Source organism: Biomphalaria glabrata, chromosome 13 (genome assembly GCF_947242115.1).
Source record: "Biomphalaria glabrata chromosome 13, xgBioGlab47.1, whole genome shotgun sequence".
Lineage (NCBI taxonomy): Eukaryota > Metazoa > Mollusca > Gastropoda > Planorbidae > Biomphalaria > Biomphalaria glabrata.
Genome location: NC_074723.1, coordinates 17,629,459 through 17,644,957, shown reverse-complemented (window position 1 = coordinate 17,644,957; position 15,499 = coordinate 17,629,459). Strand labels below are relative to the sequence as shown.

Below are 15,499 nucleotides of genomic sequence, written 5' to 3'. Positions count from 1 at the left end.
TAGATTCTAGATCTAGCCCTAAATTATATAGATCTAGATCTTTATTTAAAAAAATAACTTCGTTTCACTTTTAATTACTTATCTATGTTTTTAAAGACTAACATAAATAGATCTGTATCAACATCATGAACATGGCATCCAATGCAGATGATTCTAGCAAACCTCAGTTCATTTTACAAAGTCAGATTTCTCTTGATAGTCAGGTGCCGCAGGATAAATCCGCAGGAGTTCCTCTTGGCGACTTCGTTTTACAATTAGAAGATTATGCTCCTACGGTATATATTTTAGATCTATATTATGATTATTATCTAGAGTACATTAGAATTTAGAATCTCTTCGTTCTCGGTAAAACTTTATTACTGTCTTAGACTAAAAAATGTAACAATGTTATTATTTTTTATTTATCATTATGACTTATGTTAAGAGTTAATAAGACGATCTGAGACGTCTTAGTTAATGTTAAGTTACTAACTTACTGAAAATGAAATAACTGAATCATCATTGTCATTGATTGATTAAATCAAATTAAATGTAAAATAGAGTTACTGTAAATACTGTAACTGTAATAAAGTTATAAAGTGTAATAGTGAAATAGTAATGTTAATGAATATGAGTTAATCATTAACAGTTAATGAGTTAACTTTAAAATCATAAAATGATTTATTTATAATCATGATAAACAGATTGATAGTGACTTAAGTTTAAGTAATCTATAGATCTAGATACTAGATCTAGATCTAATTCAACTTTATTCAAGTAGATTCTAATTGTATTTATAATAATTTACTAATCTAAATTCTAATCTTTATTAAGACTTAATTAAAGTGACGTCTTAAAAAAGACTTAAATTTAAATCATTTTAAATTAATAAGTTTAAAATTAAAAATCTTAGATTAAATTAAGTTAGATAATTAATATAACTAGATCTAATATTATATAATAATATTAGATAATCGACTTTTATTACTAAATTTCTTTACTTTAATATTTTAGTTTAGAATCTAGGTAATCAAGTTGTTTTTTTTTTTGTAGATTTGTTATTTGTCTAGAGTCTAGCTAAATTCTAGATATCTATCTAGATTTACTAGATCTATATATATATATATATTATATTTTGTTATTTCGGTCTTGTCTCATGTAAACATGGGCATGGCTATATCACTATATGACCTAGATCTAGAATCTAGATTCATGAAATAGTAATAGTACTAATACTTACTAATACTTTCGTAGAGTTGATAGAGTTGGGCAACTTTTTTTTGAGGGCCATTAGGGCTACTTTACTGTTCCAGTTATTTGAGTTAGTATCCAAGGAAAATTTATGCCAAGTCTTACAAGATTGGTCAAACAGTTTTGATTTCTATGTGGGAGTGTTTTTTGAAGGGTCTTAAGCTTGTATTAGCAATTAGGGCTACTTTACATAGGTTAGCCGTTACTGTTCCAGTTAGTTGAGTTAGTTACAGAGGAACATTTATGCCAAGTTTTATTAAGATTGGTAGTATACATCCTCCCACGCACGCACACTTTTGATTGATATATTCGCTGCAACAATTTTTTTGTCATTTCTACAAAGCTTATATCAACTCGCTCTATCTGGTAAACAATTTTTACATATATATATATATACATACATGTTATTTCTCCAACACTCAATCTGGGATCAATTTGAAAATTTGCACACTTATTTCTATTACCTGACAACACAAGAATCAATAAAAAATTAACCAATTAGTTAATTAGCTATATATTGGTTATCAATTATTTTGTTTGGTATATCGAAGAAAGGAAAGAAATTGTACTAGACTGAAGTAGTGGTATAAGCTAAATTAGTCCCCTCAATAGGTTGTCTTCTGAGTCTTAGTGAATACAAACATGAAATATGATGAGACTATAGCAGTGTTTCTCAAACTTTTTTGTCTGCCGGCACAGTAAAAAAAACTACAAAAATTTCGCAGTTGTTGTATAATAAAATGATAAATTATTTGACTTGTTTTTAAGTATTACATTCGATATGAAAAGTGTACTTGTTTTTGAGAGCTAATGCGATCTAATCTAGGCTCAAAAGTTGATAGACAAACTCGCATTTCATCGTCTATTGTAAGAAGTCTCTCTCTTTTCTTAGACTTGATTTCAGTCAGTACTGAAAATCCAAATTCACAAAACCATGAAGATTGCAGGATATAACTTGTTGATTGAAATCCAAAACATGTTTAGACTCTTCTCCACAAAATTTGACTTAAGAACTGCATCATTTTTTAAATCAATGAGCTGCTCTTCTCTCTTCGGTTGTAAGATTTGTAGCTTCATTGTTTCCAAATGGATAGCTGACCCATCCATATTCAAGATTTCCAACTGTTGGAAAGTAATGCTGCAATGCTGACTCCAGGTGTGTCAAAGAGTACAGAATTTCGGGAGTGATTTTTTTAGTTGAAGCACATTTATTGTAAGTAGGAAAGCGGTCAAAGACTCCTTTTGAGATCTTACTTTGCCACAAAGACAATTTTTCACCAGATGACTTCAGTTTTGAGGATGCAGTGATGGTCTTTGAAGACTTAAATTCAATGAATTTAATTTGTCTAATAAATCAGAGAGAAATGTCACCTTAACCCACCTAATCTTGTCATGAATAGAAAATCCAAAGTCTTTTTTTTTTCAGCCTCCAAGAATGAAATCAGCTCAGCCTTAAGTTGGACCACATGCTTTAACACTTTCCCCCAGGAGAGCCAACGAACGTTGTTGTGATACAGGAGGCATTTGTAGTCTGAATCCATAGCTTCACAGGGCTGAGAGAAAAATTGGGATGCAAGCGATCAAGATTTGATGAAGTTTACAACTTCAATCATTTGATCCAGAACAGACATCAAATCTTTCGGCAAAGATTTGAAGGCACAAGCTTCTCTGTGGATCATACAGTGAACAGCTAATACATTGGGGGATTTCCTTGACGCACAAGAGTGACGAATCCCTTTCTATTTCCCTGCATGGAAGGATAGCCATCGGTGCAAACGCTGACACAGTTTTTCCACTGTAGTTTGAAGAGCAAAATGTTTTCGTTCACCACTTAAAAATATCTTTGCCTTTGGCCGTAGTTGGTAAGTCTTTGCAAAATAAGAATTCGTTGACACATTTGTCCTCCTTTAGGAACCGAATAAAAGCTAGCAGCTGGGCTTTGCCACTAGCGTCAGTGGATTCATCAACTTGAAGAGAACACGGCAGAGACACTTTATCGTCAGTCATGTCGAAGTGTTAGCAGATTTGATCTTGAAGATCTGATGATAAGTCTTCAATTCTGCGCAAGATAGTATCATTTGACAAAGGAACTTTCTTAACTTTTTCGACGGCATCAGGTCCTAGAATAGTTTCAACAACTATTGCTAAAGCTTGTGCGATGACAGATTCTGCCTCAGTGTGCACGTTCTTTCAATTTGCTAATAACTGAGCAACCTTATAACTTGCAACCAATCCCTTTTCTGGCAGCTTTAGGTAGTTCGTAAGTTTCTTAGCTTGTTTATTTTGTTGGGCCCTGATGTTTTCAAAGTATTCCTTTGGTTGCGCTTTTACAGCTGGGTGTTTTGTTTCCAAGTGTCTCATCAATTTGCTTGGAACAAGCGCCTCATTCGACAGAGTTGCATTACAGATCATACAGAAAGACAATAGAGCATCTTCAAGTCCATTACTATATCCGATGTAATCTTCTTTGTACCTTCGTTTGGTTCCTTGCTTTTCATTTAACTCTTTCGCAGTTTCATTCTTGCTAACATATTTCTCCATGGATAACAATGAATAACACTTAGTGATAACTTGCTCTTATTAGCATACACCTAAAAAATGTACATGAAACGCATCGCTTATTATTATCGTTACCAATTCAAAAATTGTAGTGCGTCTGCTTATGCAGCCTACATTTTAATCATTATAATAATATAAGTATAGGGGAAAATTTCATAACCTGAATGACTAACACCCTTCCATCCAAATGGAGCGATCCGATTTTGCAGGGCAGAGAAAATGGGAGAGTGCGGACTACTACTAGTGGTCGTTACAAGTGGGGATATCGTCGCAACGTAAAATACAAATTTAATATTAGGCAGACCTGTGTAACGCTGCACGTATGGCGTTCTGAAAACTCCCGCGGCACATCTGCAAATCTTCGGCGGCACACAGTTTGAGAAACACTGGACTATAGAAACAACATAACTATACAATCTTCTATGTTTATAAGAACTTCACTAGCAGAGTGGTTACAATGTTGGCTTGAGACATGAGTTCAAGTTCAGGTCTTCCCCCCCCCCCCCCCTTTCTTTTATAAATGTATTTTTATTGTTAGTCTAAGTTCTATTACAAATTTAATTACATGTCTGATCCAAACTAATTGATACAACTGTTGCAAATATAAGCTTTTTTTATTTCTTTTTTTGTTATATTTTCTTGTTAATTTTTTATTTAGAATAGAGGCCTACTCGTAGATCTAGATCTAGTTGTTCTAAATAGTTCTACATATAATATTATGATTAACTACAATCTTTACATTTCAAACTGGAGTAATTTTCTTCACACACACACACATACGCTTTCATACAACAGATGTTTTGTGTTCTCTGTAAAAACTCATTTTATGATAATCACACTGATCTAAAGATAATCCCTAATTTTCCATGAAAATGACTTAGCTATTCTATGTACCAGAAAAGTAGGAACTTCCTACAGTAAGTAGAAGAATTAGTGATTATATCAGTGAGTAAATCATCAGGGCCAAGAATTTGTAGATTTAGGTCTAGATATTCTTGATCTCTAAAGGTCCTGTGATATCAGCCAGTGCAATAACTGGGCCTGGATATTTTATTGTTGTTTTTTTTACCATAGACAAGATGTAAGAGTGTATAATACAGATCTGTCTAAAGTTATAATTGAATTTGTTTGTTCTTGATAATAATATGAATGTGTCCTAAGTTAATGTTTTGTACAATAATTGCGTTCAATCAAGTCAGGAATTATATCTTTTGATGGGATATTATTGTATGTTTTTATTATTAAGGTAGATTTAAGATGACAAATGGCTAGGTATTTTGTTTTTATGCTTGATTAGATTTAATTAAACACATGCAGTGTGTAGTAAGATGCTTTTTTTTTATTAAACTAATTTTTTATATTTTCAGATACCAGATTCAGTCACCGGCTATTATTTAAATAGAGCAGGCTTTGATTCTAGTGACCCAAGAATGTAAGCTTCTAGAATACAGATCTAGTGTTGAGGCTTAAGTGTTGTAACAATTTTAACTGGCAGTCATACTGGCACATTTATAATGACACATTAATCATTATACACTTTTCCTCAACCAAGTTATAAATACAGTCATTATTGTGCTTTCCATTTTTTTTTTTTTAATTTGGAACAAAAAAAAACACTCTTATAAATATTATTTATCACAAAAAAACAACAACATGCACTCTGAAGACAAAGCACTTTAAAAATAACTTACATAGATTTATAATTATATATATATTTTTTTTTCTAACAGAACAAGATTAATCTCTCTTGCTGCTCAAAAGTTCATCTCTGATATAGCCAATGATGCACTGCAACATTCTAAAATGAGAGCCTCAGGACAGAGTGCTAAAAAACAGGGGAAGGTAAGTTGGTAGATACTCTTGTCTTAATGATCTGAAGAAAATATAAAGATCTATTACAACCATTTTGCTAAAGTTGTTTACCCCACTAGCTCAGATTTAAAAATCCTTAACATACCCTAAGCAAAGAACAATATTCTTTAAAAAAACAAACAAAAAAACAACAAATATTAGATCTAATACAAATAAATAAATAAACAGTTTGAAAAAAATAGAACAATATATAGATCTAGTTTAACTCATTGACTGCAGTGTTGTTGTTTTTTTAAAAAAATGCTACTTTAAAAAAAAAAAAAAGAAAATGTTCCAAACATGGCTAAAACAAAAATTTATTGTTTAAGTACCAATGATGCTATAGTAACATATTTGGTATCAAAGTAAAGTTAAATGAATGGAGAATGTGAAAATGTAAACATCTTTCTATTTAAATATAAGATACAAATTATAATCTAAATAATATGACACTCAGAAAAAAAAATGGATGCCAACTTTAGAACTTTTGAGACCTAAATTTAGATTTTGTTCTTTGTATTGCTGTTGAAACAGCATATTTAGACTATTTACAGATTTTTAAAAAGAAATGTGATAAAACAGTCAATAAAAGATGATGAATCATTGATTATTTTATTATTTTTACCTGGTTTTTTAGTCCGAAAAAAAAAGTGAAAATTATTGCGCTTTTCATTACTACCAATAACAATAGATACCAGTACTAAATCTATCAACCAAATGCACTCAAATATTATGTACATTTGAATCAATGGGATATAGATCTAGATTTGTCTTCTTTTTATTTGCCTAGAACATCTTTCATTCTAATACTAGACCAGTGCAAGACATAGGCTAGCGAGAGATCAAAGCCTAAATCTCTAACTAGATGAAGGACAATAAAAATCCTAATTCATTTTACCTAAGATTTAGACATCTAATAGATCATTATTACTGTTCCTTTGTGATAAATTATGGATCTAGAATAGTTTTATATTTTACTTTTATTTAGTAGTAAACCTTTTGGAGTGCAACTTGAACCAGTATAGTGATGGTGATGATTTTTACCAAAAAAACAATACTAAAAAAAATTGCTAGAAAATATACCAAGAAAAGGCCCAGCATGGTGGATGAATATTGGATTTAGATCTGCCATTTCTGTTGTTTTCATTTATCTTAGGCTTAGATCTATAGGAATCTACAAAGGTGTAAAGATAAAAGCATTGATCTAATCAACCTTGATCTACATTCAAGACCTAGCCCTAGTCTACGGCTAAGGCCTAAGCATATAAGGCAATACTAGATCTAAATCTAAATGCTAATAATGTCCAAGTCTGCTTCATCCTATGCTAAATCTTGATCAAGATCTTCATTATTACAATTCATAGAAGTATAAATAAAACAATAATAAAGCTTCTTCAGTAGTAAACATTGTGGGTGTGTCTTGGACAAGCATAGCATGATGTTGTAGATTTTTACAGATAAACAATACTAAAAAAAAAAAGAACATGGGGAAAAAATGCCCACAGTGGATGATTATTTGATGTAGATCTACCATTTCCTTCCTTTTTATTTATTTAGATCTAGAGATATATCTAGATCTAGAGTCCAAGTCTAGAGATAAAAGCTTAGATCTAGCACCTAGCCTACTGATAATAATAGATTTAGATCTAAATACTAATAATATAGATATAAATACGCTAAATTTAGACCTACCTGGATCTAATCTACATATCTAGATCAAATTCTTCATTATTACTATTTATTTGTGATAAATTTTAGAATAATTATAAAGTTTCTTCAGTAGTCAACATTGTGGGTGTGTCTTGGACTAGCGTAGTCATGGCGACGTTTTTTTACATTGTAAAAAAAGTAATAAATAAATGTCTAAATAAAGCCAAAAGCTTCTAATTTCTATGTAAACAAAGGATGAAGAACTCTTTTAAAAAGTAAAAATAGTTTCACTGTTGTTAGTTAAAAATTTTAATTTAAAAATGCAACGAAACAAAGGTAGGGTAAGAACGTCTATGGGATAGACGTTCCGTGCGTTTAGGGGCAGACAGATCGTCTATGGGATAGACGCTCTGCACTCATTGAGTTAAAGAAATATATACTTTTAGTACCTTTAGAAAAAAACACGGACTACAGGCATAGTAAAAAGCTATACAAATCTGGTTTTCACCTAAAAAAAAAAGAGTCACCACACTCTCATTCTAAATGAGACAAGGTGAGATCTTCTTATAGGAAAGTTTTAAGAAACTTCAGTTAGTGTCCATACACAACCTACAGCTTAGCCGTTGACACTGCATTCTACAACGGTAGGAGCTAGTTGGTTAACTACTAATCAAAATATTATTTTTACACATGTTGATTATGCAGAAGCAATTTTAAAATTGTATATATTCTTTTAGTAGTCACTAGCTGTGCTGGATAGGTAAAGTTTAAAAAAAAAAATAAACCTTGTTATGGACTTTGAAATGCCACTGATAAAAGTCAATAAAAACAAATAAGTGTATATACATGGAGAGCTATTCTGATCATTGAAATGGATTAAAATTTTCTAAACAAACTTCTTGAAACATTGTATTTACTTTTTTCATGTTTATTCAAACAAACAAACAAAACTAACATTGATGAATGAATTTTTGCAAAAGATGGGGATTTGAGTTAAAATTAAAATCTTACAATAAATGAAAAGTTCTCAATGATTCCTCTGATTAATTTACTTTTTTCTTTAAGTCTTCTAGTCTGTCAGTCATCTTTCTCTCTCTATTCTTTTTGTCTTTTGGCAGAATTGGAACTTCTTCAATAGACTGACTAATCTATTCCTTTGTCAAATTCTCCTTTTCCCTGCTACTCTTCCTTGCAGAAAAGTCTTTGTGAGCCCTGAGGATCTTACTGTAGAGCCATAGGCTTAAGGGTTTATTAAGAAATTTATATAAAAAGAAACACATTTTTCAGGAATAATTATTCATTTTTAATAATCAATATTAAACAATATCAGTAAATTATTTAATTGTTATTTTAAATATTATGTGAGCAAAGTACCATAGAATACCAGTACCACAAGTTGATTGGGGCTTTTAAAAACATGAGCCTGATATCCAGTTGATGGTCTGAAAAAATGAAGACATAAATCTACCTACTATACAACCCAGATGGCACTTTACCTTTGAGAGCTTTAGATGTAAATATTCTACATCGACAAACAAGTTACACAGATTAGTTTATAATATCTGTTAGTAAATGCTAATCAACTTTCATTCATTAATGAGTAATAAAGTTTAAGGTGAAAAAAAAAGTAAAATTAAAATATAACATAGGTTTGCTATTTAGAAGTTTTTGCAAAATTTTCAGTAAATAGCTATTTACTAGACATATAGGTATTTGCTCTAGCTCTGACTGGATATCTTATTTTACCATCTGGCCAAAATAAAAACAAAACATAATTACTGATTTAATGCACACAAATAGTATATATATATTCTTACTTTCTTAGCTCTTTAACCAAACCTGATTTTATGATGGTAGCTTAATTTGATGTATGTTCAATTGTTATTTTTCAGGACAAGAAAATGACTTTACAAATGGAAGATCTGACTCCTGCTCTTGCAGAGTATGGAATCAATGTCAAAAAACCAATTTATTTTGTATAAATTTCAAGCCAGCATTTTTAGAGGCAGCATATGTTGTTTATTTGTTTATTAGTATTAATTAAAGCATAAAATGCTCACAAAACAGTAATAAGGATTTTCAAAGGTAATTGTTGTGTTAGCCCAATGGTTAACATTAAAACTGACTAAATTAATCAGAAGGACATGTGAACAAAAGCTTTTGTTTAGATAGGTGAAATAGCTTGCTCTAAATTATATTAGATTCCACAATGTCAGAATTGGAAAGAAAATAATGTGTTGTTGTTTTTTTTTGTATGCAGTAGATATTTTAAGTACCATTATCTTTTTCTTATAGCCTTCTTTTTTAGAGAAGAAAATTCCAGATCTGACCAACTTTGAAGTATCAATACTGTTAGTTTAAATTATACTTTTGTTACAAGAATTTTTTTTTTTTTTGGAAATTTTATAATTAATTTTGATGGCTAAAAAAAAAAAGAAGATAACTATCATATTTACCACTTTATAGTAACATTCTGAGTAGCAACAATGTATTTTGAATTGGAATGTCAAATATTGGAAGCTTTGTAAAGGCAGTGAATGATTCAAAATAAAGGTGTGTTTGTTATGTTAATGTGAAAAGGCTACTTGATTTCAAATGCACTGATATAATTGAGTTTCATTTTGTCTAAATTGTTTTGCATTAGATGACAATGCACAAGTTATTAGATATATTGTCCTGTAAATATTTGATGTCTTCTAGATACACGATGTATTATGCATATTTTGGATTTCACTCATCTTGCTTTTGATATGGTAGATTTGTATTAAAACTTAGGCACTGTGTATCATTGGATAAGATTGGATTACAGTTGTCATCTGTTTGTGTATAGATATTGTTTTTTTTTTTTTTTTTTTTGGCACAAACATTAAATAGCTGAATTTTGTAGAAAAGAAAATGACAAGCTCTACATTTTTTGCCTTGATAAAATAAACAAACTTTTTCATTAAGTCAGATTTGTCTATGTTTTACCATGCATACATTTGTATCAAAGTTCTGCTAGTAACTCATTTAGTAAGAATATTTGGTTTGAATTTCATTCAAGTATTTTTCTTTTAATGACTGGTATTTTAAATATATTATGTTAAATATTTTAAGAAGCTTTTCTTGTTTTCTTTTTGGAACTTTTCCTGGTAATTTTATTTTGCTTCTTTTGTAAATAAAAATTGATTGATTTGACATAGTAGTTGTACTGTTGCTATTTTTATATGAGAAATATATGAGTGAAATTCTAATAGATTTACTTGCTGTAACTAATTGATGAGTAAAAGAAATCTTTTACTGAACTAATTGCATTCACAGCTATAGATTTAATACTTGAATAGCTTTAAATGTCATGTTTGAGTTGAGTAGAGTAAGCGAATCCTTGAAGGATTAAGCCTTAAGTGGATGTGTCAAATAATTATAATCATCTTGCTTGGTGTATTAGGGACAGTGCTGCCTTTCTATTATTGTAATAGAAAATAAATAAATTGTACACTTAACATTAATTTACCAATTGCTAAAAGTATGACATTATTATATTAGGTACACAAAGCATAATGGAAAGTGGGGCTGTATTCTAACAAAAAATAAATTATTATTATGTCAAAGCCTAAAAAGAAAAAGTAAAGTCCCTTTTCAGACCTTATGATCTATAGGGCAGATGATGTAAAGGTCATCTGTTTCTGTGACCTACGGTTAACAAGGGTGTCATGTGGCCAGCACAACGACCAACTGCCTTTACTTTCCTCAACTAGTGTCAGGTACCCATTAGAGCCATTAATCCCGAAATTAAAAAATCCCAGTCCTCACCAGGTTTCGGACCTCACTTCAGAAGCCAAGCACTTTACCACTCAGTCACCACGCCTCCTGCTAAAGCCTTTAATTAATAATAAAAACCTTTACATGGGTTGATTTTTGAAGAATGCATTTTTTGTTTCAATGAATGTCAAATTTAGGCTCAGAGTTATACAAAACACAACTTGTTTTTTTTTAATGTCCTACAACAAATAGGATTTGACTACTTTTTACTTATATGACCTTTAAATAATGTGAATGGACAATTTGAGCACTGGTCCTGTCACACTAGGATGCCTTTACAAAAGTTTGAAAAGTAACTTTCTTTAAGATTTACTTGGTGTGAATAAAAGGAATCTTTGATTGTACTAATTGCATTCACAGATGTAGATTTTGCTCATACAAGGCTTTATCATAGTTCTTAATACACACATTACATTTGATGGTTAATAATAATTAATAACATTAAAGCAAACATACTTTTCAAAACTTAGGCTTACCCACAAAATACAATTCACGCATCAAATTAACCCTGTTGTATTCTCCAGGCATTAATATTAATGAGCTATTGATCTATGTATACATGAATGCTCCCTAAAACAAAAATGTTTGTTTTATATGACCTTTTTTTTTTCTTATTAATGATTGGTGATGTGATATAGATAAACCAAAATATCACAAGTAGTTAATTATATCTATTTAAAATAATTTTCAAATGTAAAATTGTAGTGTATTTTTTTTTTAAGACCTAAAGGTCATATATTTTCTAGGCTTTTAATTATTTTACTGATCAATAAGTATCATGAATAAAAAACAAAACAAAAAAACATTGCATAGTTGTATTTAAAAATCTAAATTATGTTTTTGTGGAAAGAAGTATATTTCTAGAAACATTTACTTTTAATGTATAGTGACTAAATCTAAAAACAACTGGTACATTATTCACAGTGTGCTTTTATTGTGTGTTACTTACTCAATGTACTTACCAAAAAGTCATTAGAAAAAAAAGGGTTATTTAAATGACTACTAAACCCCATACATTCTAAAAATACATGACAAGATAGCACAACTGATTTGATTAAATGAGTATTTCGCAAAGTGATGTTTGTTTTTTTCTACAACTAGTGTCTCATGAGAGTTAACAGTTTTAACTCTGAAATATGAATTGCTCCAAATTGCAGCATGTCTTTCAACCCAGAAAAATGTCAGTTATTAAGAGTAACAAAAAAAACTAAAACAAATTAATTCCACTTATCTTATTCATGGTAAACCAGTAACACAGACTAAAAACGCAAAATACCTGGGTGTTGTAATAAATGAAAAACTGTCATGGAATCCCCATATTGATGAAACTACCAAAAAATCAAACAAACCTTTAGGGTTTATTAAAAGAAATTTATATAAATCAAATAAGAACATAAAACTAAAATGTTATTTAACCTTGGTTAAGCTAATAATAGAATATAATGCATCCTCTGTTTGGGACCCCTCAACTCAAGAAAACATTAAGAAACTGGAACAGACACAAAATAGAGCAATGAGATTCATAACAAAGAATATTCATATTTGACTATAGAGTAACACCTTTAGTAAAATCACTAAATTTAGAAAGCCTTCAGGACAGAAGACTTAAAAGTAAAGTAGCAATTATACATAAAACACTGAACCATAATCTTCAAATACAAAATTTAATAAAATACTCAGAAAGACACAAAGATAAAGGCACATTCCTCGCTCCATGTGCTAGGACAAATCTGTACAAATGCTCTTTCTTCCCTAGCGCTATTAGAGCATGGAATGGGTTGCCTGAGCTAGCCAGGAAGACCAGTGACTTTGCAGAATTTAGGTTATTGGTTAATATGCATGACTAAATGCAAGACGCATAGGACGTAATCATCTTCTTTTTTCAAGTAATGTCTGTACCTGTATCATATAAGATTTTCATGTGTTGATCTCATTTCATTTTTTTTTGGTACCATTATATGCAGTGTCTAATCATTTTTAAAGATAAAGAGTCGGTTCATAATCTTTTCCCTGACTGATAACTATAATATATTTTCAAGAATCTTGCCTAGCTTTCTCTACATGTTACTATCATAAATGGATGTTTGGATTTTTAAAAAATGAAATTGAAGATAAAAACAATATTTGTCCTTAAAGAATGTTGCCAAAGTTTCCCTCTATACGTCTTGATTATTCTATAAAACTTTGAACAAGAATGTGTTGGTTGTTTTTTACATGTTCAGTTTAGAATTTTTGATAGTAGAAATGCATTGTTAAAACTAATACTCTAAATCGTTGCTTTTTATTTATATTGAAAAAGATTACTTGAAATTTGTTGAGTATTTAATGTGATTTCAGCATCATTTAATAAAAAAATCACATTATTGTCATTAATGTCAATTGTTGCTTTAAAAACTTATTATTGTAATTTGTTGATAAATTTAAATTTAAAAAAAAAAAAGAATTCCAGATTAATACTTCTATCCCTTAACCTTCTGATAGAAATTGGGACTCAAATTTTAGCTCCTAATTATTTCAAGCTTTTCTGTTTTTCTTCATGAGTCTGCATGGAATGGGCTGTCATCTCAATGATGTAATCAAACCCTTTTCCTCTTCTTATTCACATGAACTAACACACTGAACTTATTGTTATCAAATACAAAACAAAAAATTTCTGATCGAATTTTAAAATATGTTTAATCTTTAAAAATTATCTCCAATAGAAAAAAGTGAACATTTTTATTGGTAGATATTCAAGACAATACTCATTTTCAGTAGGCAATATTGGAATTGTGATAAAAACAATCTGGCTTTGTTCTTATGAAGGAAAATCTGGCTTAAAAAAAATGATAGAATAACATCAGACTAGAATAACAACATCCGACTAGATCTGTGATTAGTTTGACAAAGGAAATGACTTCATTTTCATGCTAAACCTGGCAAGGATCCTGCCTGGCATTAGTGTGTGTATCAGTATATCAGTACAACCTAGTTCAAAAAGTTCATTATCCTAAACCAACCAAGTTACTAATTAGTAACTAAAAATCCAATAGAGTGACATTGTCAACAATAGGCTTTGGTGATCAGAGATGATGAGGTGAATGTCATGACAAAAAAACAAAGAAGTAAACAGAGAATTATGTTGATATCAAAAAACAAACTCATGAGTTATGGAATGGAGACACTTTTTTCACATACATTTAAGCCATCTTTCTAGACTATTAGCCAAAACAGCTCAATCAAATGAATCACTGAACAAAAAATTCAATTGCAATATAGTAAGTATCTGGGAACAAAATAACACTAGATCAATACATCTACAGCTACAAATATAATATAATCATTTTTTTCCCCCCAAAATGCTAAATTCTTTTTTAAATCAGGTGTTTATTTACAGTAACGGTACTAATGATGGCTTTAATTCTGCTTTTAATTCTCATATAATATACACAAGTCACTCAAATAAGAATAAAATAAAGAACTTAGCTTAACATAAGTAACATTAAATGTCATCAGAAAAGTGTATCTAAATACTATCTTATTTGCACTTATCTTTAATATTATGTTTGATGATGACCATTATGTGGATAGTTAGATTGAATCTTGTTTTTTAAATAAAAATCAGTTTTTTTATTTATTTATTTAGGAGATTCTTGAAAACTTAAAAATCTTAAGTTGCTGTTGATCTTAAGTTATAAAATAAAATATATGAGTGTTAAACATTGGACAGTAAAAAAAAATAACTAAAACATGAGATCACGGTCAAATGTTGAACACAAAAGTTTCAAAAACATGAATTTCTAGGGCTCAGTTTGCATTATACTTTACAAATAAATCTCTCTTAAAATAAAAACTATGATAAATGCTTAAACAAGACAACATTGGAATCAAATGCATGAATCATTTTCATGAATGTAAATTAAACTAGTGCTTGACAAAACTGGATGCTAACAGTTTGAATTTTGTAAAATGTCATTCACAGCAGCTAATATAATACTGATAAAGCAATCAAAGATTAATACATTTTAATTAGTACTGGTATGAGATTCAGCTTTAATTACTTGAAATATTTACAGCAGCAGAACTTGACAGCTACTCAACAGAACTTAAATGCACATATAGAAGCAAGTAAGTGAAAACTAATCTGGAATAACATGCTGTAGCCTCTCAGCATTCAAACCAAGCTAATGAATTCCTTGGGTTGGAGCCACACTCTTACAAGTAGATATTGGATTCTAGCAAAAAGTTAAAGAAAAAGAGTCCTAGTCAGTGAAATACAAATAATTAGAAATCTATTAGTTTTCATGTACAGATACTGCACCTAAAAGAGTTGTGCAACAGCATCAAACGATGATAATTTTAATGATTACAATTTTTGTTCATATTGAAGGGTAACAGATAGCCAATCTTAATGCTGAAATGAACTGCC

General features: G+C 30.0%; 1 protein-coding gene across 1 annotated transcript; it reads left to right on the top strand.

Annotated features, from left to right (window-relative positions):
* Nucleotides 1–91: 91 nt before the first annotated feature.
* LOC106050713 (transcription initiation factor TFIID subunit 10-like) lies at nucleotides 92–10,467 on the top strand. The gene is made up of 4 exons (XM_056008218.1): nucleotides 92–275; nucleotides 5,157–5,221; nucleotides 5,520–5,631; nucleotides 9,183–10,467. The coding sequence occupies exons 1-4, from the start codon at nucleotides 126–128 to the stop codon at nucleotides 9,270–9,272; spliced, it is 417 nt and encodes a 138-aa protein (XP_055864193.1). The 5' UTR covers nucleotides 92–125; the 3' UTR covers nucleotides 9,273–10,467.
* Nucleotides 10,468–15,499: the final 5,032 nt, after the last annotated feature.

Bases quoted from the DNA above. Each gene is read 5' to 3' on its own strand.
- LOC106050713 (XM_056008218.1), top strand. From the start codon at position 126: ATGAACATGGCATCCAATGCAGATGATTCTAGCAAACCTCAGTTCATT. The intron at 276-5,156 runs GTATATATTTTA...TTATATTTTCAG, and splicing joins TAGAAGATTATGCTCCTACG to ATACCAGATTCAGTCACCGG. The intron at 5,632-9,182 runs GTAAGTTGGTAG...GTTATTTTTCAG, and splicing joins GTGCTAAAAAACAGGGGAAG to GACAAGAAAATGACTTTACA.